General features: G+C 46.2%; 1 protein-coding gene across 2 annotated transcripts in view; it reads left to right on the forward strand.

Moving 5' to 3' along the window:
* Window positions 1-6,788: 6,788 nt before the first annotated feature.
* The window catches only part of ACVR2A (activin A receptor type 2A), a 42,695-nt gene continuing 22,740 nt past the window's right edge, over window positions 6,789-26,743 (forward strand). Inside the window, exons 1-2 of one of the 2 annotated variants that reach the window (XM_050339682.1) lie at window positions 6,790-7,930; window positions 8,010-8,639. In XM_050339682.1, coding sequence (XP_050195639.1) covers window positions 8,585-8,639 — 55 coding nt within the window. In that variant the 5' untranslated portion in view covers window positions 6,790-7,930; window positions 8,010-8,584. Of the gene's footprint in view, window positions 8,640-26,743 lie in introns of both variants that reach the window. The other variant, XM_050339683.1, reaches the window with a different exon arrangement.

The raw sequence follows: 26,743 nt of genomic DNA on the forward strand, positions 1-26,743 counted from the left end.
CCCAAATGGCAGCCAAACAACTGCTGCAGTGGGATAAGCCTTGAAACCCATGGGAATCTCTCTCCTGGGAGCTGATTAAGCTTCCTTAATGCTCTTAATCCACCTTGATATGGAAGTGCCAGACACGCTGGCACCCACCTTCCCCTTCCAGGGGCTGCCCAAGGGGTGAGAGTTTCTTTTCCCTCCCTGTGGATCCTGCCGGGCTCTGGGACACACGATCACTGAGTTGTCCATAATTTTCAAGAAGCACCTCAATGGAAGTGAAAAACTCTCATGGACTTCGAGGAAAAATAAAACTGATAATGGTGAAATAAAGGATATGTTTCTCTGGGAAAAAAAAATTTTCAAGGCAAAAAAAAAAAATCTAGGAAGTTTGATGCTATGTAGAAAATTTTCTGGTTAAATGGAAAAATAAAAATAAAATAAAATTAATTCTGTCTATTTTAAAACAGCCTGAACTGAAAAAAACCCTTCTCATTATAGGGAGTAAAAGGAATTTTGCCATCTCAGATGTTAAGCTGTTGTCTGTTCCATGTCTGCGTTGTAATTATTATAAATTAATTTGTAGGTGATCTACCCCAAAATGGTGGAAGCTGGAGAGGGATTTGGCTACTCAGTGACCTGGAACTCATAATATTCCAAAAGATTTTTAATACAAATTACCAGTTTTAGTGCAGCAGATAGATAATAAAATCCCTACAAATTATCCATTATTTTGCACTTTTTTACTCTGTGAGAGCAGGAGCCTGAGATGTTCTGTTCCCTCTAGAAGCAGGATGATTTCTCCTTTCCCATAAAAATTTGTAAGGGTTAATTCTACATTCCCCAGTCACAATAAACTGTTACATTATTAGCAGCTTGTTCATTACCATGGATCTGCACACTTCCCTTCTGCAATTCCAAATGACCAACGTTCAGATCTGGGGTTCTTTGGGATTATTTGACACATTATTTGGGATTATTTGATAAACCCTTGACTCCCAGTTGCCATGAAATCAGTTGTTTGCATTTCAGAGCCTCGATTTCTTGCCATTCCAGCACAACCCAGTAACTGGAGGCTCAGTGCCCTCCAATCCACCTGAGCCTTCCAGGAGCCACCTCCCATTCTCATCCTTCAACCATAATGCTGGAAACTTTATTATTATCTGTTGAACCAAAACCTGGCCTTAATTTGGCTTCCCCAGCACCCTGTGAGTGAACCAAACAATATTGCCAGGAATGTTATCCTGGCTGAGGCTTTAAATGACTACAGTGGGACAATTCTGCTAGAAAATTCTCCAATCCGCAGTTTTCCTCTATTTCCTGAAAAACTGGCCAGTGGAAATTCAGCTACCTGCAACCTGGCTGAAAATAATATATATAAATAACATAGTAATAAATAGAATCCATAGGCACAATCTGGGATTAAAGCCTGAAGTCACAGCCTGGAAAATCAGCCCACCCTCCTGATCCCACCCTCCCAGTCCTCACAGAAAGATTCCAGGATATTTTAAGTGGCATCATCAGCAGTTACACCTATTCCAGTATTTTAATTGTTTCAAAAAAGTCATATTGACACGATAATTCTAAGGAGCACACAGTCAAATACTCTAAATATCAGCCAATCTCACCCCTCAGGCTGCTTTGCTCTCTTATTTCTTAAGACTATTTAACTGCAAATTGTTCATCTAAAATATATAAATCTTTGTCAACAAATACATACGTGTGTGTATAAAATGTTTCAAAGTAAGAGCACAAGATACAGTCTTTGAAATTTAGTATCATTGTCAGGACACTGTAGCAAAAAAAAACCCCCACTTGTCACTTGTATTTTAAGGATTCATCAGAAATAATGTTAAAAACATGTCAATGTTGTAGCACTTTTTCGCTCTGTGGTGAACACAGTGTTAGTTTATAAATGAATATATAATTTATAACATATTCTGAGAAGGAAAATCTCCACACAGACCTGAGGAACCTTTTCATAACACAGGAGCTTTGGGAATTCATCTCGGACTCTTTGTGGCACTTCAAGAATAAAACAAAATAAAGGAATTTACAGTCTGAGTGAGGACTGAGGGGAAAACACCCAGAAAATGTGATTTTCCTGGGAAATCCAGACCAAATCACACATGATAAATGCCACAGCAGCAAAAACCTGTGGCACAACAAAGTGGTGTCTGAAAGCAACAGGGAGCTCCAGCTGGATGATCCTTTGTGACAAGACACTGCCAATCCTGGAAGGAAACACCGCTCCCTCCTCCAGGAAAATGGGTTTGGCAGTTTGGAATCCCCTGCTCGGGGATTTTAAGGGAAAAAAAGAAATAAATGTCTGGAGAGCAGGTCAAAAAGGAAAACTAATCACGGGGTACAAATGTGGCTTGTAGAGACAATTTCTTGGTGGGGATTGCATTTAAAATTTCATGTTTAAAAATTTGTATTTAAAATTTTGTATTTAAAACCTTGTAATTAAAATTTTGTGTTTAAAAATTTGTATTTAAAATTTTGTATTTGAAATTCTGTGTTTAAAATCTTCTGTTTAAAATTTTGTACTCAGAATTTTGTGTTTCTGTGTTGGTTTTAAAGCCTGAGGGAGGAAAACCCTTTGTGGTATTGAGGGTCTATGAGCTCCAGCTTTTTCCACTGAAGGGGAATTTGTCACACACACGAACTCACCCCGTGAGCAGCTTTACAGAACATGAGAGAGGGAAATGCTCTCCATCTGTAATTTTTAGTCCTGCTCACATGAGTGAAATGAGGCTCCAAATATACCTGGATCCAAACAGGGTCCTGAGTTCAGCAGGCATTTGGGTTTCAGTTCATCAGCATTCCAAAGGGGAATTAATTTCACATTTCCTCATGTTTTAAAGCTGGGCTATCCATATAACTGAAAAGTATCTCAATAGTTTTGGGACAGAGTAAAAAAGTGCAAAATAATGGATAATTTGTGAGGATTTTATTATCTGTCCACTGCACTAAAACTGGAAAATTTGTATTAGAACTCTTTTGGAATATCATGAGTTCCACATAAGTCATGTCTATGAAACTAAAAGTACTTTAAGGTAGTTGTTTTTAATTTTAGTTTTTTTTTTTTTTTTTTTTTTAATTTAGGCTGTCCTCCAGTACCTGCACTTCTTCCCAGTGGAAAGTCAAGTTGGCTGGCTGAGGAGAGAGGTGAATTCCTCGCCACTTTGGTCCTTTTTGGTTTGGTTATGTAAGGAGAGTGCCTGAACCTGCTCCTCTCTCCTCTCAGAGTTTCAAAGGGAGAATTATTTATACCACGAGGGGAAGATTAAGGAGATAATGCCAAGGGTTCTACTCCTGATGTGACAAACCCCACTTAAAAACGCTTTTGTAGGTGCTGTGAGTGAGTCCTGCATGAAAGTTTCTTACCTTTCTTGCTGTTTTGGGATGTTGATTGTGGGGACAGCTGAGATCCTCAAATCCTCAACTCCTAGCCCTGCTCTGAGGAGAGAAAATAAAAAAATGAGACATTGCTGGGTTTTAATTCTCCTCATTATTCCCTGAAAAGGAAAGTTATATTTGTGCTGCCTCTAGGCAAAGCACCATCCCACATGAGCAGAAGAGTGGAGCTCAGATCACATCCATTCCATCTCTCTGCTGCTCCTCCTGCTCTCCACAGATGCTCCAGTCCCTGACACTGTGTCTTCAGTGCTCGTATGTCACAGCAAGTGATTCATTAAGAATGCAGAGACAGATTGATCTGGGAAGAGGAGGGGAAAGGGGAAAAAAATAAAAGAAAAAAAAAAGAAAAAGGAAAAAATCGGGAGTTTTAAGGCAAAAGGAAAATAGAAATGGAGAGCCAAAAGGTGAAAAAGGGAAACACCCCCCAAAATTGACATGAGAAAGACATTTAAAAATAAAGAGCAGGCAGCAACTGTGCTGACATTTAATGTGTCTACTTGGGATGAAACTCATCCTTTTACGAGCAATGAAACAACAGCCTTGCCCAAAGCCCTGGGAGCATTTTGCTTCAAGCACCTCATAAAAACGCTTGGCAGTTTCTCCTGAGGTCTCTACAATATTTACACCAAACCTCCCCTTTTTTAAAATAAATAAATAAATAAATTGTAATTAAATGGGAGCAAATGCCTAATGCAGGTGATCACCCTCAAAACTGGGGAGGAAAAGGGAGAATTAAACCTCATTTGTGATCCCTGGGGTCCTGATAAACAGGTGATTGGCAAGACCAACCCCACGCTGTTCCTGGGTTTGGGATATTTCCTGGGTGGCCAGAGGGATTTGCTCTGCCAAAGGAATCCTGCCAGCAAAAAAACAAACCACCCCTGCCCAAGGATAAGAAGCTACTTGAGTAAGAGGCACCTCCTTGCTGTGACATCCATGCAAATGGGGTTATATAGGCGACATATTTGTTCTATTTTTATCAGAAATAATTGGTAAAATAGGAGTGTGGACCAGAATTTACGTTCTGTAGGTTAAAAAAACCCCAACAAACCCTAAGCCAAATACCTACAGTGGGAAGTACATATATATATAAATATATACATACATAAATACATATATATATATTCACACACACACATACAATAGCAATATTTTTAGCTATAATTTCCTGCTCATGTGGCAACATGACCAGCGTTTTGAAGCAGCTGAGCCATGTGAAAACACAACCTGCAGAACAGGTCACGTTTAAATATTCTGCTATTGAAGAATATTAAAAACTCCAGATTAAGCAGGAGTGTTGTAACACTTAACATTAATTAACGCTTGTAAATCACTCTGAAACACTTGGATAAAGAATGGCACATAAAAGGTGTTGCCACATGTCTTGATGCTTCTGGATGTGCACAAGCCCTGACATCTTGTTTTGTGCTGGGGATGTTTCAAACCATAAAAAAAAAAATAAAATAAAATACAGGCCACTGGATGAATTCAGTGCTGGGAAGTGTTGGGACATGACAAGGATGGCCTGATTAAGACCTCAAGTAGACACCTCAATGTGAACAGAGTGATGTGAATGCCTCTCATGGTGTCTGAATCCTGGTGGATCTCCAGGTCTGGTTCCTGAACTCTGAGCTGTGGATTAGCCCAGCCTGGCAATGTTAGCCTGCCTTGACTCAGCTGTGTGTTCACATATGGGAAATACATGGAATATTCCTTCCAGTCTAGCATTCACATCCAAAACAACTTAGGATATGCCATCAGGCAGCTTGAGAAGGAATCTGGAATCACTCACTGCCTGTCTGGGGTCAGTGAACAGCATGCCTAATTCTCAGAGAACTTTGGTGCTTGTTGCTTGTGCAATCGCAGGCCCTTGTGCTTTCCCACATGGATCTCTGGATCTAAGGGCCACGTCTTCCCTTTTATCCAGAGGCAAGTCATGCTTATGACATCCATTTAAAAGGAGTGTAGGGAGCGACACCAGGCTCAGGAAGGCACAGACCCACCGTCCTCAGGGGGGATGGTTTAGTGCGAAGTGTTGTGTGTGGAGGGATACAAAGTATTGACAAACGATTTGCGTGTTCCCCAGAAGGTGAGAACACCGGGAATCGCACACCCATCCTGCTCCTGTCCTTCCTCTATCCCAAATCCAGCCGCTTTATGTCTGCTGGAGATCAAATCCATTTGTTCTGCCCTCCTCTGTCACACAGCGCAGTGCTGTGCTTGTCTTGGGAACATCCGAAGGCTCTCTCAGCCCAAATAAATCCTGGGAACTGCCAAGGGACAAACAATGATAGGAAACAGGAGTTTGTTGTGATCTGGGGGGAGGCTGAGAAAGATGCCAGTGCCAGGGGAGCACCCTGTCCTTCAGGGGGGCCAGCACAGGGCAATTAATTAATTAATGACCTGCACGTGACACGGCGGGGAAGAAAAACCTCCTTTTAATGTGGGATCGTGGTGTGACAGTGCCATAACACACATTCCAGGTGTCTTCCAGTGTCTGGGGAGCGGAGACTGCCAGGCAGATGGAGAGGGCCTTGGGACAAGGGATGGGGGGACAGGACACAGGGAATGGCTTCCCACTGCCAGGGGGCAGGGAGAGATGGGAGATTGGGAAGGAATTGCTGGCTGGGAGGGTGGGCAGGCCCTGGCCCAGGTTGCCCAGAGAAGCTGTGGCTACCCCTGGATCCATGGGAGTGTCCCAGGCCAGGTTGGACGGGGCTTGGAGCAACCTGGGCTGGTGGAAGGTGTCCCTGCCCATGGCATAGAGATTGGAACGAGATGATCTTTCCTGTCCCTTCCAACCCATTCCGTGACTCTGTTTCCACACTGTGGCACCACCAGCGCCCCTGAGGAACGTGCCCACAGCCGCGGCTCCCACCAGGCCCACCTGCGGGGCATTTCCAGGGCCATTTGCAGGCTGGGGCGTGGGTGAGGCGCAGCACCAGGACACCATTAGCCCGCACCGGCAGCACCCCCAGCGCTGTGACCGCCTCCCAGCCAGGTCGCACCGCGTCGCTGCCGGCGGCGTTTTTGCCTCCATCCCCCGCTCACGGGGGCACCGGAGAGCCCCCCGGCACCCGGCAGGAGGCGAAGCCCCGGCAGGGCGGGGGTCGGGGCGGAGCGGGGCGAGGGCGCTCGGGGGGCCGCGCCCTGAGGGGCGGGCGGGGCGGGCGGGAGCGCGCCCGTGAGGCGGCGCGCGCGGGGCCGGCGAGGGGCGGGGCGCGCTCCCTCACGCCGGCCCCGCCCCGCCGCCCATAGGCGGAGCGAGCGGGGGCGGGCGGGGCTAAGCGCGGAACGCCGCGCCGCGATTGGGCGAGGCCGCTGTCAATCGGCGGCGGCCGCCGCGGCCGCGGGGAAGGAGGGGGAGGCGGAGAGGAAACAAAAACAATCGCCCGGGCGCCGCCATCTTGGGCCGGTTCTCCGCACGCCACCCGGGTGAATGGGTAGATATGAGATTACCACGGCGGAGCAGCGGCAGCGGGGCACCCACGGCTGTTCCGCGCTGCCAGCCGCGCTCGGCGGGCTCTAGGCACGGCCGGCGCCGCCCGGAGAGAACCCCCCGGCTCGGCCTTTCCGCCCCGAAGCTGCACTGCTGGAGGGACAAAGTTGGGCTGAGCCGCGCTGCCTCCGCCGCCCGGGAGACCGGGGAGCTGAGCCGGGCTCAGAGTTAGGGGAGAGGGCGAGCAGGGCAGCGCGCCCCGCTCCGCCGTGTGGGAGGCGCGGGGGGAAGGCGCTGCCTCCCCGCCCCTGCCGTGTCCTGCTGCTCCGCGCTCCGCGCAGGAAAAGGAAAAAGAGGAGGAAAAAAAATCCCCAGGCGACAGCCGGATCGAGCTCGGAGGGGTGGGCTTGGCGGAGGGTCCGTGTTGAGCAGCGAGGAGATGTGCCCGTGAGGAGCGCGGATCCATCCGGGAGCCGTGAATCTTGGATCCAGCCCGGACCCTTGAGGAGCCCGGATCCATCCCGGAGCCGTGAGGAACGTGGATCCATCCCGGCCCCGTGAATCCTGGATCCATCCCGGCCCCGTGAATCCCGGATCCATCCATCCTGTGTGAGGCACAGCCCCGCTCGCCTCCTCCCTTCCAAAGAAGCCCAGCTCTCCTGGAAGGAAGCTCGGCGCTCCAGCAAGGATTTGCCACAAAGAATCCACCACCCTCCTCCTCCTCCCCCAGCGCCTGGATACTGCATTTTTTTTAATTTTATTTTTTTTTTCCTACCCCCCCTCCCCGATCGCTCCCGTGCGTTTAAAAACCAAATATAGCCTCTTCGCGGGGGGGGGAGGGGATGGAAATCTCCTAGAAGGATTGGAAATCTTGCCGGGATTCGGGAGTGCTGGAGAAGGACGGCGGAACCCGGGGGGGATGCGCTGCTCTCGCTGCCTGGCCAAGGACTAGAGCTTTGCCCCTTCCCGAAGGTTGCTTTGGTACCAAACTGTTGGTTTTTTTTTTTCTCCACCTTTTCCTCGACTGGGCTGCGCGAAATCCCTCGGCGTTATTAAAGAAAAACCCACGTGTGGCTGGTTTTTAAGGTAATTTTTTTTTAAATTATTATTATTATTAATTTTCTCGTCGAGGAACTGACAGAACTTTCCTCCCTTCGCCCCCGAGGTTTGGAACTGGAATGGAGCTGCTTTTCTCCCGAACACTACAAGGTGTGTGAGGAGGAGGGAGAGGCAGGACGAAAACACCGTGTGGACTCAGCCCGGCCCGACCCCCCGACATCCACGAGGGATGATCCTGCACGGCGCTTGATGTGGAAAACACCTGGAGACTCAGAGACTTCGACGTGTCCAGCAGCTTAATTCTTGACTTGTTTTCTTCTTTTGTTTTGTTTTTTTTTTAAAGTGGATTCGTAGCATTACTTTCCTGAATTGAATTTTGCCACCGTTTGTACAGAAGCCAAATGACACGTGTGTTTTGAAACACGGTTCCAAATATATTTATCCCTCCCTCGACCCGGATTCTCTCTAGAAGGAGCCGCGGGGAGGTCGCCAGAGTCTAAACAAACCTGATTTTTAGTGTTTTCTGAACACTACCTGCTGCAGAGATGTTGCTATAAATTGCTTTATAACGGTTCAGCAAGAAGGGAGATTTTTTTTTTATTTTTTATTTTAATTCCAACTTGCAGGACCCAGGAAACTGGATACTTAAAAGTCACTTAAATGTTTTAACAGCGTTGGAAAATGGGAGCTGCTACTAAGTTGGCGTTCGCTGTTTTTCTTATCTCATGCTCATCAGGTAAGTGAACGCTCTTAGATCTGTTGCTTTAATCGGAAGGGTTTGGGGGTCAGCGCTTGAAAGCTTGGGCTGACTCCGTGTGTGAGTGAGGCGAAAAAAATCTCTATTTTTTCAGGTGACAAATGTTTGGCTGCAAAGGCAGAAGCTGCTTTTATGTTTTGTGGGTTTTTTTCTTAAAAATATAATAACGCGAAGCACTTGAAACGCGCGCAGCGCTTGGATTTCGGATCAATTGTGTGGAATAAATGTGGAGACGTAACCACCTAGTGTCACATCGGTAATCTGGCAGCGCAGCCACTGGTGTGTTGGACGGCGTGCTTTTAAATAAGAATTACCCCGCCGAAATGCTCTTTTTGCTTCGGTTTGATCCCTTGCTCCGGGGCTGTTCACTGGTGAACGTCGGCCTTCGTTAATGCCTCATTAATTCGGAATAGGTGCTGCTCCCAGAGCCCGGGCTCGTCCCTTAATGACGGCGAGGGGCGAGCTGTGCGAGCAGAGTTGGGGTGAGGAGCCAGGCTTTCGGTTTCTAAACAAATCATTTGTTAACCCTTTGTGTTACAAAAGCGCTCGTTTCCTCTCGGAAACAGCAACATCGGAGCTGCGAAGGGAGCGGCGTGCGAGGACTTTTCCCCACGCTGCTCCAGGAGGGGAATGATGGCAGCAACCAGTGGTTGGTCCTGTTTGGCTTGCAAGTCCATCACTCTTACCCCCCCAAAAAAAACCCGATTAGGAGCCGCGTAAGGATCTGACAGCGCTTCGCAAGCACTGGCTGCTTGCTCTTTGAGTGGGTATTTCGTTTATTTTAGCCTGTCCAGCGCTCCGTGGATGTTCCCAGCCTGGCGGGGCGTGCAGAAACCCGCTTGTTTATCCAGCCTCGCAGCCACCAGGCGAACTCAGCCCCTCAGAGGGCCAAACGAGCTGCCCTTTATAAAAGCTCTCGGGGTTCTCAGGAGTGTGTGTGGAGGGTTTTGGTTTGGTTTTTTTTGCTGAGCAGGCCGTCTTTGCTGCGGTCGGTAAATGGATCGTCTCACCCTGTGTCTGTAGCGCGATCGATCCGTTCCGTTCGTGCTGCGAGGGCAGCAAGAAACACTCCCCCCAAAAAAACCCCCTCCCTGTTCGAGCCGGAGGGACAGCATGGCAGGGTGAGGACACCCCGAAGGTTTGGCTGGGATTTCTAGTTTTTATTCCCTAAACGTTTTGTCTTGCGGTAAAATGTGGGGTTTTTGTCTTTTGCTAATTAAGCAACGTCCCTCTTCGTTCGGGGAGATGTTTTGTAGGGAAACTTTCCCCCCCTCCCCTCACTGTTTCTCAAAGACTTGGTGCCATCTGCTCTCCAAGTCTGTCTTTCTTCCACCTCTGAGATCCTTTTGCCCAGAGCACAGAATAGTGATTTTTGTTGGCGTTGCCCATCACACATATTAAAAAAAAAAGAAGACTATTTCTTAGCATTTCTTGCTCGGGTTGTCCTTGGTGAGGTAAAAAGAACCTTTCCTTTGCTTGTGGAGAATTAATCTTTGCTAAATGAGCAGGAAACTGCCTGCACTCCGGACTGCACTCCTCATGTTAATGACACTGTTTTGGTGGTTATTCCACTATTACACATGAAGTGTTCCGGTACTTAACAATTGTTAAACTATTCTCTGCTCGCCTAAAATTTTAGAAGGTCTGCAGTCCTGCTGCGGGACGGAAAGTAAATAAATTCAACAGCAAGCTGTTGTTTTTATGATCAAAATTAAAAGGGTATTTAAGATTTTAAGCATGAAGTACAGGCATTTTTATGAGGAGTGTTAGAACCGATTGTAAACTGAAATAAGTCGCATCATCATCATCATCAGAAGTTTCTTTTCCAGTCTCCAGGCTGGAAATAAGCCTGCCCAGGTTCTGTGTTTGGGAATACTGGCAGTGGTTGAGGAAATCCTGGAGCTCAGGTGTGGAGATGCCTGGTTTTCCTCTCCCTGGTGTCTCCGGCTCCTCACAGCCTGTTTGGGGTGTCGGGTTTTGCTGTTCTTTGTTACTTTATTTTTATGTACAGCTATTTTCTGCAGATGTTTACACAGCCAATTAATACCCCCGTTCTTTAAATAGGTGGAAACGCTGTGGTTTTTGGGGCTGCCTGGTGGGTGTGGAAGTGCTCTTCGGGTTCAAAGGGCTTTGATTTTACTATCTGCAAAGTGCCGTGTGAAATCCTGCAAATGGACAGGAATTTCCAGTGGATCCGATCATCTTTGCTCAGGGAGTGAAAAACATTTCCCCTCTTCTGACTAAGATATTTGAAAAAAAGAGCATCTGTGTTGTTATGAGGCTTTTAAAATATTTGTGGATGCTCGGCTGGAAGTGGGTGTAGGTTTGTAGTAATCCGGGAGGATGAGATGAAGGCACATTAACTCAACACGAAAACAAAGTGCCCGGGTCAAGGTTCTCCTCGTGCCCTCTAATACACTCCTGAGATAAACCTGTGTGTGTGGTTTTGATTTAATAAGGAACCAGAAGATCCTGAAGGAATAATAAAATACCTCTGAACGAGCTGCCCTGTGCTGGAGGGTGAGGCAACATCGGAGGTGAGCTTGAGCAAGGAAAACAGCAACCAAAACAGCTCGTTCATCAGAGAAGGCTCTCTGCAGATATTTATCTGTGTTCTCCCCTCCCCCAAGGAAGGGTGTTCGTGTTCTCCGGGTTGTGGTGATTGCCCAGTGAGGCTTGGTGACATTTCAGGAGCACACAACAGTGTGCTTTCATCCTTTCTGTGTGATTTTTTTTGGAGCATCCACCCCGTGCAGCTGAAAGTTGGGGAGATGTTGAGGTTGGTGGGTTGTTTTCAACCACAATCTCTTGTGGGTTCTGCAGTTAAACATCTTTTTCCTTTTGTTACTCTTCAGCTCCCGATTTCCCTAAACATCATTTCTTTCCTCCTGGCTGCCTGCTCTGCCTTTGGTACCTGGGTGGTCCATCCTCCAGGTGGTTCTGCAGCTCCGAGTTTTACAAGGGGCAAGACTTTTATTTTTTACAACTCATTTAAGCGAAAATCACGCTAAAAATCACCTGAGCAAAAGAATCTTCTTGGTCCTCTCTGTCTCTCCTGATGCCACTCACAAGGTCTTGAGTGACTTTGCTGAAGGAAATGGCCTGGCAAAGATACCTGTGTAGTTGGAGTAGCATTTTCTTTTCCATTCCATGATTATTTTAATTTATTCTTCTCCTGTCTCACTCTGATTATGATCAGGAAAATTAGTTTTTAAAAATTTATCTTTCCCCCAAAAAAATAGAACTAGAACTGTAAATCCCAAGATGCTGCTGTAACTTCAGAACCTGAGTGGTTGGGGGGGAATTTTACTGGTGTAATTTTCTTTTTAGGCATTACTAATTTCATTATTAGTTTGGTAGCCCTTGCTGAAGGGTTGGGAGTGTGTGTGGAATTGCCTCTGCTGTTTGTCCCTGTGGCTGTGGTTGGACTCTCCTCACTTTATGGCACAGGCAGGGCAATAAACCACTTCAGATTAGTCGTGCTTTGGAAGTAAAATCCTGCTCAAAATACCTTTTTTTTTTTTTTAATCAGACTGTACCCTTTTTTATATTGATTTCATATCATTTTTACATGAAACGTTATCATTGGTCAGCACCCAGCACCCTTGATGCTGCTGTTGAGAGCAGGGTTTATAAACCCACTTAATTCTGTTTTCAACACAGCTACTTTTCTGTAGAGTTTGATATCATACCTGATTACAGAGCAAGAAGCTGTCAGCTCTTTCTAACAGTTAATACTTAACAGTTACAAGCCCTAAACGTTCTGGGTGCTGGGCAGGAGCTGTGCCAGTGCAATATTAGAGCATCACTGAGTGATGCTTTACAGATGTTCCCAGAGAGATGCTGCTGTCAGGAGTTTTCTTTGCTTTACCTGCCCTTCAGACACAAGCCCCTTCTGATAAATAAAAGCTTAAATAAGTTTTGTCTTCCTCTTCTGGCTGCTCTGAGTTGGTGGGCAGGTGTTCTGTGTGAGGGGGAAAGCTGCTTTGTTCTCTCATGAATAGTAGTTTTCAACTGGTTTTAATGGAGATTATTTGAATGCCTTTTTTTGTCTTTCCTTTTTTTTTTCCCCCCCTCCACCTTTCTGGAATTTGGGGGCAAAATTCCTTGGGTGATGGGCTCAAAATTCTTTGGGTGATGGGTTTGGCTGATGTGTAAATAAGGACAGACAAATAACTTTTTCTTCTTCTCTGTTTAACCACAGACCTTCATTTTTTGTTGTATCATTAGTTCTAGGTAGGTGGGAAAAATACCAGTAACTCCAGTGTTTTTCATTCCTGCTTTTTTTTCCTTCCAGCCTTCTGCACTTGTAGTTTTTACAGGCTGGAAAAAAAAATTAAAAAAAAAAAAAAAAAAAGAGAGGGAGGTTGACAAGGAATCTGAGCGTGGAAGAGATTTCTGGGTGAGGGGGGAGATGCTTTTACACCACTTAATTAACCCAAAGCAGATTAATGCAAATGCCTGCTGGAGCTGGATGGGAGCATCCATGGGCTGTTGGCTCTCTGATGTCGCTGAAAATGAGAACTCCCTCAAAAAGCTCAAGAAAATTACGGATTTTTACAGCCAAGCTCTCGTGAGGCGGAATCTTAATGGGGTTTTTGTTGCCTCGGTGCTGGAAATCGGGCACATCTGATTTCCTGTGATTTCCATATGGAAGCTGGAGCGTTATGGGGTTGGCAGTGGCTTTGTGGCATTTCTTGTCTCCTTTCCCCACGGTGTCTGGGTGGTGGTGGTGGTGGTTTTTCCTCAGAAAAAGCGGAGCACATTTAGGTTTAATCCCACAGAAAATGAATATTTACTGCCCTGCTGTTTACATTGCATCTCCCTGTGGCTGAAAATCCTAAACATGCATTAGATGCATCAAATCCTTCCGTGGCTGGTGGAGAGAGAGCAGAGAAGGGTTTATCCATGGCGGGAATTATTGTCGTGGATTCACAGCCAAGTGAGCCTTGGTGAGAAAGATCCACATTCCTGGTTTTCCTCTGGAATTCCCGGTTCAGGCCGTGACTGGGAACAAGAAAGACAGTTTGCTTACTAACTGGAGGCATCAATCTTTGGTTCTGGGGTTAGAGGGATTAGAAAAACCCTTGGAAATGAGGGAAGCGCTTGTGGGAATTCCAGCTGTTCCTGCCGAGGGGAGCTGGGATGGGATGTGCTGGGCATGGAGGTGTGAGCTCCTGGTTGTGACAGCACCTGCCCAGAGGTGGCTGCAAACCCCCCAGTTCTTCCCAAAGTAGTCCAGTGACAGAATGTACCTTCTCCTCCTTCTGCTTGGGAGCTCTCCCAGATTCATTAATCCTGTTTTCCGTCTCGCAGTCCAAGAGGGATGAGCGGGATTGGGGAGGGGAGGGGGGCCCTTTACCTCTCTGGTTCCTTTGTGAGGCTTCTCCTAATGAACTGGGCTGGGATTCCTTTCATGGAGAAAATGAGCAAGGGACACTCTTCCGATTGTGTGGGTGCCAGGGAAGGTCCGAGTGACGCTGGACACCCCAAATCCTGGTGACTTTGCAGCCTGGCAGGGGGGGAACAGGAGCCCTGGTGTGTGATGCCAGTGGGTGTTTGAAGGCAAATTAAGTATTGCCCAATCCTCAAAACCCCTGGTGCTAGTGCTGATGTTCCTGCTTAAATTGGTGCAGGATAACCTGTTTCAGATTAATAATTAATTAATTAACAATCAGGATGTGCAGTCAGTCCAAACCTGTAATTAATTTTGCCAAGCAGCTTGTTGGTAACTATTAAACTCCACTGGCACGGCCTTCCTGGGATGTTGGGCACCATTAGTTGGCAAGAGTTTCAACAACAACAACAACAACATGTTGTTGAAATAATTTAAATGGCTGGATATACCACCTTTTGACATTCCTTAATTTACCGGGGTGAAATTTGTGTTTTGAAGGGTTTATCTGAAGCTGTAATTAGGCAGTAATTCCATTCAAAATGCTGCAATTAAAAGCAAACTCCTGTATATTCCTGACTGTGATGGGCACGTGAGAAATGCCAAGATGCTTTTCCCTGCTTTTATAATTCTTTAATTGCAGGAGGGAAACGTTGCCTGCAGTCAGTGAGTTGGGCTGAGGGAGCAGATAATGAAGAAAAACGCTGGATCTTGGCTTAAAAAACCCCCCCAGTATTTCTCAAATTCTTGTTTCCCGAAGTCATCAGCTGAGCTGAAACTAAGAAATGAACAGAGTTTTGCATTTACAACAGAATTGTACATGGGAATTGCAATGCAATTCAGGTTTTGCTGTCTGCTCTGGTTTTTGGTTTATGCCTGCATGAGGCTGCTCTCCCAGAGCTGGGAAAGTTCCACTGTCCCTGCAAGGATGGCAGCAAATGAGTTAAGTTTCGCTGGTTTAATTCTGCCCACTGACACCATTAAAAGCTGATACCTGATAAGTCACTTAAGACAATTTAATCTGAAGGTTTTGTTTGCAGAAAGTGGCTGCACAATTATTTTGAAAACTGCAAGGGCTTGTCTGGCTCAGAATCGTGTGGCTCTTTCTACAGCTTCAGCTCATTGTGTGTTTTCCATTCCTAAATGGGATGCAGTTAATGATTTCCTGCCACTTCACCAGAAAAAGAATTCATTTTTCTGTTGACTTTTAAAACTGGATGCTACAACTAAACGCAGGAGGGAGAAAGTGGTCCAAAAAAAACCACTTTAGGGTGCTGTTTGGGTGTTTTCTGACAGATGCCAAACTTTTATGAGGGTGAGTGAACACACAAGGGGTTTGTTTGTTTTGCAAACCCAAACCATCCCATCACCTGCTGTGGGACCTGAGTGCCACCATCCCAGGGAGCCCTGAGGAGCAGCTCCGTGGAAGGGATGTGAACACGGCCTGAGGGCCGGTGAATTGATGAGATCTTGCAGTGCAGAGACAGAATTTGGAGAAAAGGGTTCCCTACTCCATTGTTTAAGGCTGATTTTGATTTTGGGTGAGTACTGGAAGTTTGGGTGCAGCACCAAAGTTTCGTCCCTGGTTTTTTAATGTCACCTCACGGCTCTGAATAGAAACGGGGCTGTCCTGGTGGGAATTCCCTTTTCAGTGCAGAGCCCCCCAAACCTCCAGGTCCTTCCCAGCAGAGCAGTGCCCCCCAAACCTCCAGGTCCTTTCCAGCAGAGCAGTGCCCCCCAAACCTCCAGGTCCTTCCCAGCAGAGCAGTGCCCATTCTGCAGCCCCCACTGGTCCTGCTGCAGAGGCTGCCCTGTCCCCCCATCACTGACTCCCATGAAATTCCTCTTGGCCTGCCCGGAGTGACATCCCTGCCCCTGAGCTCCCCCACCCCTGGCATTGTCTGCAGATCCCTGGGTTGTTCCCACCTCCTCCAGGCACCCAGGAAGGTGGGAATGAACCTGGATGGGTCGTGGGGGGGCCCGTTCAGGGACATCCTGTTCCCTAGGGAGCAGCTCTGTTCCCGTCCCAGCTCTATCTGCAGATCTCTGCTCTCCCAGCTGATTTCACGGTGTTCCAGCACCTTCCTGCCTTTTGGTGCCTCACCAACTCGTGATTTAAAAGGCTTTTCTTTTCCTAAGTGAAGCCTGACCTTATTTTTTGCAGGTCCAGAGCTCTTATCTCACCTAGATAACACTTAATCTCCAGCCCTCAGATACTGCCTGAATCATCACAGTGGTCTTTATTCCCTCAGCTGTATTTGGAATACCTGGGTTTCAGCATCAACCCACGAGCTGGAATTCGATCTGCTTTTAAAAGCTTTTTTTTTTTTTTTTCAATCTAACCAATCATTTTATCAAGCCTTCTAACATGGAAAACATGTTTCCTTCTAGGAATTTCCACACACGCAGGGAAGTGGTTCAGTTTTGTTGTTGAGTTGCAGTGCTGAGTGTATGAGACAAAATTAAACTTTGCAGTAACTGTTAATTTTAGACACTTTTTGCTGGTGTTTGTCAGTGGAGGGTACAGATAGTTCTGTTTAGCTCACAGCAATTACACGATGGGAGAGTTGTCTTTAAATATTTCTGTGTTTCAGGGTTCAGCAATATTTAGGCTGTGAAAGTTGCAGAGTGGCACACACAGTTGTTTCAATCGCTGTACTTTTTATAAAGAATTAGGTTACTTGCTTTTTTCATTTGTTTATAGAGCTGCTTTAAAAGCAGCTTAGAAAAGACCACCGGTTAAATATTTTCATTTTAATTCTCCGATCTTTGATTTTACAAAGGGTCTGGTTTTTGCAAGTTGTCCCTGGGGATCATTGAATTTCATTAAGTTTGACACCAGGCCTGTCAAAAAGATTATCTTAAATGGCTGTAAAAAATGTTAACGGCTTGATTGTGTTTTATTTAACCTCAGGTTGTGTCACTGGGTGGGGACAGACCCCAACAAATTAAACCTCATCTAACCTTGCCCATTTAGAATAACCCAGATGAGTTGTGAGCTCCTGACTATTTTCCACGTGCCATAAATGTGTTAAAACCAAGATGTGGAACCAGGAATAACTTGTGAGGAGGTGATTTTTTTTTTTTTTTTTCCATTCCATTGGAAATGGAGTGAATCCCTCCTAGAAAAATCCCGGTGCTCCAGTACAGCTGTACTTTTCCATCAGGATGGATGACAAATAAAGCCAAATTAATTTGCTGCAATAACTGTTTGCCAAAATATTTCTCGGAAATTGAATAATCCCGGAGCTGCTTCTCTGGGTGTGATTATAAATATGAGGGTGCTGGAAGCTCCTCCATTCCCAGTGAAGACGTGAGGGAGGAGGTAAATGACCACTTTCCATTCCTTAATGTGCCAAAATGAGTCAAAAAAATGTGTGTTGGGAATTCGGTTCAGTTTGAGAAACTTCTGGGGATATTTGTGTGCTGACAAAGGATGTTGTGGAGGGGCAGCTCCTTCATCTGAGCTCATCTTCCCACTGTCTGCCTTCTATCCAAAGCCATCCCAACACTGTTTGTTCTGTTAATGATGAGCAAGGGAAGGGATGGGTGGGATAAGGGCTGGCAGGAATTGTGCTGGGGAGTGAATTCTCCAGGGAAAAGGGTGCAGTGTTGGTGAGTGGGGCTGTTCTCTGTGTCGGGGAAGAACAGGAAAATTACACTGTTCATTATCATATTTGATAACCTGTGTCTTTAAAAGGAATTTGGTTGTCTTTTCCAGAGTTTTCCCAAGGTTCTCAGTGCACTCCTGTTCTCACAGGGTTTTGTTCTCTTCCCTTGCTTTTTAAATATCTTCATGGCATTGCCCAGAGGACCTGTGGCTGCCCCTGGATCCCTGGGAGTGTCCAAGGCCATGTTGGAGTAGCCTGGGCTAGTGGGAGGTGTCCCTGCCCATGGCAGGGGTGGGATGGGATGATCTTTCAGGTCCCTTCAACCCAGATCATTCTGTGATTCAGAGGAATAGGTGATTAAATTCACTTTTACCTCCCAGGCTCCCTAGTGGGAACCGAACAGAAGACTGGGACTGACACAGTCCCAGAGTGGCTGATACAATACAAGTTACATCCCAAACTGAGGAAAACATTTTGGAAAGACCATTTGCAACATAACCTTAGCAGCCTCTAATTCGTGTTACATTTTTACTGCAGGTGTTCCTAGAAACTTGCTCAAGGGGTGGAAATGGTGAGGGGAGAACGTAGGTGGGGTCCTGCAAATATTGATAGTATTTGATAGTGCCTGACTGTACTGAATGAAAACACTTCCCACAGCACCAGGAGTTGCATTTGCAAACAAGGGCCGATCTGGGGATTTTTTACATATCAGCTGAACAGCCTGGAGCAGTTCTGGGTCTCTGCCTCCCTGGGCTGAGACATCTCAATCTCAGGAGCATCTTCGGGTTGCCAGGGGAGTGTGGAAAGACCAGGACACTCGTCAGGAGCTTCTCATGTTGGTGCCATTTCAGTTATAAATTGGCAAAAGCCATAAACCAGGAATATCTTCCAGACAGCAGGGCACAGTCTGGAGAGAAGAGGTCAGGGTGAGATTGTGGCTCTTGGAGTTCAGCTGCTGAGCAAGTCTTTGGGCCACCACCTGAACTCATCAGCCTTCGGTGGCACCGCAGCGTGAAATCAGCCTCAGGGTTGTTTTTAACCTCCCCTCAAATGCTACTGGAGGATTTCTGGTGTGTTAAAACCCAGGCATGGGCAGCAAAAGAGAGATCAATTGATCTCCAGGAGCAGTTTTGTGACATTCCTGCATAAAGCACGAGGAGAGGTCTGGAGCAGTTTCAAAACCGTGGACAAATCTCACTTTATATGTTGTATAAACATGTCAGTCTTGTGTGTCCTCCCCTCCATGCCCAGCCCAAAACCTGCCTCCCTTTTAGGGAAGAGACAAGCAAATATTCCAAGGCCCAGACTCCAATTCCCAGCTCATGTTGGGAATTCCCAAAAATCCCAGGAAATCCCAATCCTGTTCCTTTGGCTGCTTCTCAGTTAACTGTGATATTTGAGTTACTTTGTCTAAATCTTTAAACCCCTCCTTCCCTGAGGTGCTGGATTGTGCTGAGGGCATCAACAGTGACCTGCCACCAGGTCATCTGGAGATCAGAGGCCCAAATGTACACTGGTTTTCTTTTTTTTTCCCCACCTTCCCTCTAACAAGGCTGTTTATTCCCAGGATCTATATCCTGGGAGCATAATGTTCCTTTCTTGCTTGCCTTTGGCCAGCCCACCCTTTTTTATTCAGCTCAACAAAATCTCCACCCCACCTGCCAGTCCCCGAAAAAAGGCTTAGTTTGTTTGTTGCTGGAGGAGTCTTTCTGGAATTTTAGGAACTGAAGTGTCTTGTCTGGAGAATTCTGGAGTTAAGATGGAGATAATGGCAGTGGAAGGAGAGAGAGAATTTGGCCCCACACTCTTCCTTATCCCTTTCCAAGCAAATCCAGAACATTACCCGCAGAAAGTGGATTACATCTTGCTGTTCAACGAGTTAGTTCTCAGCCAGGCTGGCACTTGGGAGCAGCTGATCTGTACAAAAAAAAGCAGGAAGAGCCCTTGGATTGATGTGGGCTGCCATGGGCTCGTAGTCTGAGGCAAATGGAAGGGAATGACTGAAATTGCCTGGTCAGATGATCCTCAGCCCCTGGGGGATCAAACCCACTGGGGCTGGCGAGCTCAGTGAAGCCCAGGCCCACTTCAGGGGCTGCTGAGCTTCCACACAAAAAGCTTTTATATGGAAGCTGCCTTGTGCTGGAGAGCTCTTCCCTGGGAGGTGGAACCCTTACAAACATCCTTGGTGATTTAGGGAGCCTGGGAAGGATGGGCTGGGACGGAGGCACTGCCGTCTGTGGGCAGGAGCTCTGTGTGTGCTCTGTGTTCCCTCCTCAGGTGCTGAGGGCAATTCCAGCCTCTCTGGGCACCAGGCCTGAATTTGTCCTCTGACTGAGCAGGGAACTGGGATCCCGGGAGTTGAGGGCATTGGCAATCTTGGAATCTCTGTGTAAATAACCAGTGGTTAAATAAACATTGTTAGAGAGGACTAAGGCAGCTGGAATGTTGCAGCCACCTTGATTGCTGGGGGAAGGGAGGTGTCAGGATCCTGCTCACTTCGGTTTTCAGGGAAGTTTTTATTATAAGGTGGCTCATCAGAAAAGCCTGGGATTCCTTGTGTGGTCTCCATAACACCAGTCCTGCTGCTCCTGATGGGACAGAGCAAACCACTCCTGAGGGTGCTGCACTGGGAGGTTGAGTCACTGTTGCTGTTTGGCCGCTGATTTACCAAATATCTTGGTGTGTTGTCTGTCTGGAGGTAATCATTGCCCCGGGGGAAAAAAAAACACGAAAAAAAACACCAACAAAACCCCAAACCAAACAAAAAACCACCTAAACAACCCCAAAATAAAAAGCCAAACCATTTGTCTTCTGGTTTCTAAAAGCTGCTCTCCTGTCCAGCTCGGTGATCCAGTTTTTTTGCTTTTTTTGGTGGTGAGGGCTGCCAGGAGGATTTACTGCTGAGTGAGTTCCCCAGCTGTGACCAGGGGAACACCTGTTTTGTGTGTGAGCAGCAAAGACATCTGGCAGCAGAAGCCCCTAAACTTGTGTTTGTGATTCCTGCCTAAAATACTCCAGATACAACTTCGGAATTCTCTTGAGAAGGGAAGCGTCGGCCTCGTGGAGATTGGGGGTTATTTTAAAGAAACCCCTAGAAATACATCATCATTCTGTCCTTAATAAGTCTTATTTTACTAATAAAGAAATGCTTTTTTTGGGGGTGTTAATTTGTGCCTCCCAATAACTCAAAGTCCCACGTGAGCACATATATAACTTTACCAAATGTAAACAGCTTGAAATCTGCTGAGTCCTTTTCTAAGTATCCCAAGAATTCCAAGCATCAGACTTGGATGATGTGGCTTTTAAGCATCGTTCCTTTTTTAAATCAGGTTAGGAATTTGAAGTGAATAACCCACATACTGCTGAGTACCTGTAATTTCTCCATCCCAATCCACTCCAACCTCCTACCTCGGGCTGATAACCATGGAAATATATTTTAGGGATGTTTTTTGGGGCTGAGTACCTCGATAACTTGTCTTTTCTTCCTGCTCAGCCCGGCCAGCTGTTTCACATCAAACCCACTGAAATGATTGATGAAGGTACTTTAAACAGAAAAAAAGTACATTTCCTAATGATGGGTAATTAAACGGTGGAACTCAGTGTTTCCAGGACATGTGGCGATAAAAAATGATCTCGCAGATGGACAAATTCAGGGAGGATGGTTTGTTCAGAGGTGATTAAACTTGCTCTGGGTGGAACTTGCAGATCAAACCCTTCCTGATTGCTGAGTGCTCCTGCCAGAAGCCCTGAGCCCAACCTGCAGCTCCCGCTGCCTCTGAAACGTTCTCCTGAAAGGATGTTTGGGATGAAAATTAGACTGACCTTCTGTGTTTGTGCTGAGCTTAATTCCAGGCTGCTTCACCACCCTGGGTGTGTTTGAACACATTTGTTTCCTCGTCCTTTCCAAACAGGACAACAGCTGTACCCTCAGTGTTTGCACTTGGGAATGGTGTGTGTGTGTTGAGGGGGCAGCACTGAAGTGTTCCTTGCTCTGAAGATTCCCTTTCCCCTGTGGGATTCCTGCTGAAGGGAGTGGTCCTTCCCCTCCCTGGGCCAGGTTTCCACAGCTGGCACAAAGGGAGGGACTTGACTCAGCATTTACTGCCCCGTGCAAAGTCCGCTTGGCTCTGCTTTCCCCTGGGCTTGGGGAGTTAAATTGTAGCTCCTGCGATTCTGTCACGGAGTCCTCCCAGGCTTCTGTGGGGCGTGAAGGGCAGGGGGTGGGTGGGGCAGGGGCTGAGCAGGGTTCTCACAAGTGCTGGGTGCTGAATGTGCCTCTGGTGGGTCCCCACAAGTGCTGGGTGCCGAATCTGCCCTGCTGGGTTGTTCTCCTCCATCCCAGGCAGGGTCAAAGTCTGGCTTCTCCTCACGCCCTGTGTCATCCCCCATCAGCAAATTCAGTGCTGGCTCCCAGCCTGCTCCTCCTGGGTGACTTTAGTCACAGTGGCAATGCAGACATGGCACGTGGCTTGGGCTGAGCCAGGGTGGGTGTCCTGGGACACCTCCTTCGAGTTACTTTGCTGCCTTCAGTCCTTCATCACCGACGTTGCTCGAGCAAAACAGATCCAGACTGGTTGATGTGTGGTTTGTCCTCCTTTACTCAAGCCCAGGTTTCTCCTCACTGGTGTTAAAGAGTCAGGCATTGATAACCTTTGGGTGAAAATCCTGGATTTCCAATCCCCTCACCCAGATAAATTGATGGTCTGAAAAGCTCCTTCATCTTTTGCACCTTGTGCTGGCACAGAACCCCTTGAGTGGCTGCTTCCCCTGACACAGGGTTAGTCTGATTTTCCCAAACGCTGTGAAATCCAGAACTCAGCATAATTATGGAGTATTTTCCCATGGTACAGTCCACGAGGAGAGATTCCTCACCTCTGCCTTGGGTGGAATGCTGTTTCTGAGGGATCCTGTGTTACTGTAACCAGCCACATCACTTCTGTCCTGCCTTTAAGGTACAGACTGGGAGGTTCCAGTGAATCTGTGCTTGTCAGAGAATGGCATTAATAGAATTGCAACTTAAATTTCTGTTTTGTGCTCTTTTGGCTGATAAAATTGTCCTTTTCCTCTCCTACCAACAGGGTCTGATGGTTGGTAATTTCTTAGGGGTGTTTTGGGGCCTGTCTGGCAGGTCTCCCCCAAATAAACCAGTGGGTTATTATGGTCATCTTTGTCCTCTTCCTGAGGGACAGGAGGGATTCACACCGAGGGCTTCACACCCTCTGGGCAGGGGAGTCCTTATGGAAAACGTGTTTTGGGAACACTGTTTCACTGCCACGGAACTCGGGCTTTTAATCATCAAATCCAAGGCTGTTACTTTGTCCAAGTGTCAAGAGGCTTTTTAAATGTAGCACCAGCATTCACGTTCTGCCTTTAAATGCGTTCTTCAAGAAGAAGAAGAAGGGCAAAATCATATCCTAAAGTGCCTCCTGGATTTCAGATCGCTGGGTGTCATTTCCTTAATTGTTTTGCTAAATTTAGAAGACAAATTAACTCGTGGTGGCAAGTGCAGAACTTCCACCTGAAAGCTTTTGTTTGTGGTGGGGTTTCCTCCTGTCACGTCCAGCCCTGATTCATCCCTGGACTTTGGATTTGTTTTCCACTGGAAGTCGAGTGAGAACTGTCAGAATTTATTAATTTCTTCTCAAATTAATGCCATGAGGTGTGATAATAAAAAATTGAGGTTTATGTGGCCGCAGTTATGATAGAAACTAAGTTTTATTTACTAGGTACAAACCAAGCAGTGTGTCCAGTTCTAGTTTATTCTGTCAAATTTGCCTAATTAAAATTAAGCATAATAAATGCTTAATCCCAAACCAATCCCATGGTTTTGGGCTAAATAGCCAAACTCTGAAGGAGCCTCTTAAAGCACTTCAAAATTTCCTTACTCTACCTAAATATTTGGAATTGGCTTTTTTTTAAACTAAAGCATTGTGGTGGAATCAGGTAAGAAAACTGAAAAATTGCCCAGAAAATAGATTTCCTTGGTGTGTGGCACTGTGAGTCAAATAACACAATAACACCAGGAAATGAACTTAAACCATAATGTATAGGAGGGTATTTCTCTGAGCACTCCCAATTTCCACAGGTGTAGGAGTCACAGAAAGTGTGCAGAGTCTCCCTTTGTTAAACTGCTTTTTGTAGGAGGTTAAATTCACATTAAAAAATGTAAAAAAATTAATTTAAAAAAAAAAAAAAAAAAAAGAAGTGTTGTCAGTAGGACTAAAGATAGGAAATCCTTAAAATAGCTCAGGCAAATGAACTCCAGCACTCCAGGAACACTGCAGAGCTCGTGCAGGGAGAATAAAACAGGTGGAAGAGTGGAACTGTGACTGCTCAGGGGGAGATGGTGCTGCTGGGGCACTGCTGGCAGATGAAATGGCTGTGCTGGAGCTCTGCATTCCAAAAGGGAAGGTGGCAAACTCGGGAGAGATTGGGGGGAAAAAAAAAAAAAAGGCACTTCCAAGAATAAACCTTTTTGTTGGTGAGGACTGAGAAACCTCAGCCCGCTCAGAGCCAGGACCAGGGGGGTGCCTGCACAGGGCAGGGGTTCCTGACCTGCAGGTGCCACAGAAATGATAAAAATCAGTATTTTGGGGGAGTCCTGGTGAAGGGGGGGGATTCACACACACAGGGTGCGTTTAGAACTGAGAACTAACGCTGAGATTTGGAATCAGACTCACCAGTTCTGCCTCATTTTCGCAGCTGCTGCCTTGGGGTTATAAAACAGTGGATTTATTTTTTTTTTTTGGGTGGTTGTGTCTCTCCTGTGTGTGAACCTTGGCAGGAGGGAACACTTTAATGCAACACGATTTTATTCAAACAAATGACACGATTTGCTAGTGAGCATGCAAAATTATTATTATTATTATTAAAATAAATGAAATGATTGCTGGGGAGGATGGACCAGAACATAAGCAAAATAAGGGTAGGCAAGGAATAGATTGTTTTTGTATCACAGGATATGTGTTAAATCACATAAATATTCTATGTCACCACCTCTCCAATTTTTAATTCCTCCCTAAAATAGAGGAGCAGGATAAAAAAAAATATAGAAAATATAGGAAGAAAGTCGAAAGGCAGCTGATTGTTTATATTTATTATTTACATTTACAAGTCATTTCCCAAAGCTAAAAAAAGCTGTGTAGGAAATATCCTCCACTTTATTGCTGCCTGCTGAGTTCCTAAATGCAGGAGAGCAAATCAGAACTTAATATTTAGGGAATTCCCACTCTATCCCAGCAGTGCCAAGCAACTGTTGCTGCCTGCTGGGCTTCCTTACCAATACTTTATGCCATCCCTGTTCCCACATCCTCCATCCAGGGAGCTCTCCAGGTGGGTTTAAAATTCCAAAGTGAGCAGGAGCAATCAGCCACGGATATCTGATTTACAGATAATTAAAACCAACTTGCCAAATATCTATAATTTTGATTTTGGAAGGGAAAAGTTGTTTCTGCTTGCTCAGGAGGTGATAAGATTGTGGACTAAATGTGATTAATGTTCTTTGCAGATGTTGCTTTATATGCTTAGGCTTTCAAAGTAAAGCAGTCTAGACTGTCTGTCTGCATTCTCCTGCAGCTTTGATCTTGATTAAAACTGGTTGTGTTGCATTTATCATCTCCCTTTCTCCGCCGCCAGAAAGTATCTGAAATGTTCCTTGGTGGTTTTTTTTTTTTTTTTTAGTTGTTGGTGTAGAAGGAGACTCGGGGAGCTGTAAAAATCACACATTTCCGTGCGTTCTGGGAGCAAAAACGGGTGTTTTGTACCTTGAAAGGCTCTAAAACAACGATTTGGGTGATTTCAAACGTGAGTTCAGCGCAGAGGGAGGGGATGGGGTGAGCAGGAAGGGGGTTTTCCCTCCTGTTGGCTCCAGATCTGAGGGGAGGAGGTGGCTGCTTTGATCCTGCTGCTGCAGCCCCCAGGATCTCTGAGCCCTGAGATTGGGGGGCAGCTCTGAGCACCCCTTGAATTCCACTCCTGATTTCCACCCTCCCAGCTCCAGGGGGATGGAGCTCCATCACTCCAAGCTCTGGAAAAAAGGCTCAAACCCACCAAAATACCCACAGCAATACAACCGATTGGTGTTTATGGTCCAATCTTAAATGTTATCTTGCAGAGCAAAACAGCTGGGGAAAAAAAAAAAAAAAGAGAGTTTCTCAAACCTTTAGTCTGGTATTAAACCTCAGCACCAAACACAACTCGAGGGGTTATTTCAAGATGTGAAATATTTATTGCCTTAATTATCAGGCAGACATTGTTTGAGGGCTGGTCTGAGGACTTGGGTGCATTTTCTGGAGGGAGGTCTGGAGTGCAGGCAAACCTTTTAATGCTGAAACAGTGTGCTGGTTGGTCAGGAGAGCATTGGTGGGTATTTCCATGAAATATTAAAGGTTTCTTTGCTGCTTCAGTTTCTGGTGTCGCTGCCACTGAAGGGTTTTTATTGGAGCCTGTTGTTTATGGAATATTTGTGGCTCCTGGACCGCAGTGGTGTCTTAAATCCAGGGATGGGAACGTGCTCCCTGCTCATCCCGTGTACAGAGCGGGTGGAGAAGTAACCAGACAACAAATTAAATAATTTTTAGCTGTTCTAAACCACTTTTAAACCCCATTACAGCAGGCAGTGAGGTCTGTGTTCTGTCATTACTTCATTTCCTCCTGATCTTTACACAGTCCTAAAGCTCTTCTGCTTTTGTTGTGTCTTGGCAACAAAAAGGACGCGAATGTTGCGTGATTCTTTTATTATTATTATTTTAATTCCTTTCTCTTTAGTTCTGTAGCAAACATTGCCGTTTTTATATTATCACAGTGGGGTTGTGTGATACTGCCCGAGTTCTGACACAGCACCAGGGGGAAATGAAGGAAAAGGGAATATTTCAGAGCAACTCTCAAAGCAGCAGATGTTTTAAAAGCATCACCCAGCAGATGATTGAGGGACTGGACGAACTGGAGCTGCTGCTCTAAAAACACACCCTGGTGCACTTGGGATCTCCCATCCAGGCCTTCCCAACAGTCATTCCTTAATAAAATAACACACTCTGAACTGGCAGTGTTGGAAAGTTAAAATACAAACTCAGTGCAAC

The sequence above is a fragment of the Myiozetetes cayanensis genome, unplaced genomic scaffold (genome assembly GCF_022539395.1).
Source record: "Myiozetetes cayanensis isolate MyiCay16 unplaced genomic scaffold, myiCay2020 scf9, whole genome shotgun sequence".
In the NCBI taxonomy this organism is placed as follows: domain Eukaryota; kingdom Metazoa; phylum Chordata; class Aves; order Passeriformes; family Tyrannidae; genus Myiozetetes; species Myiozetetes cayanensis.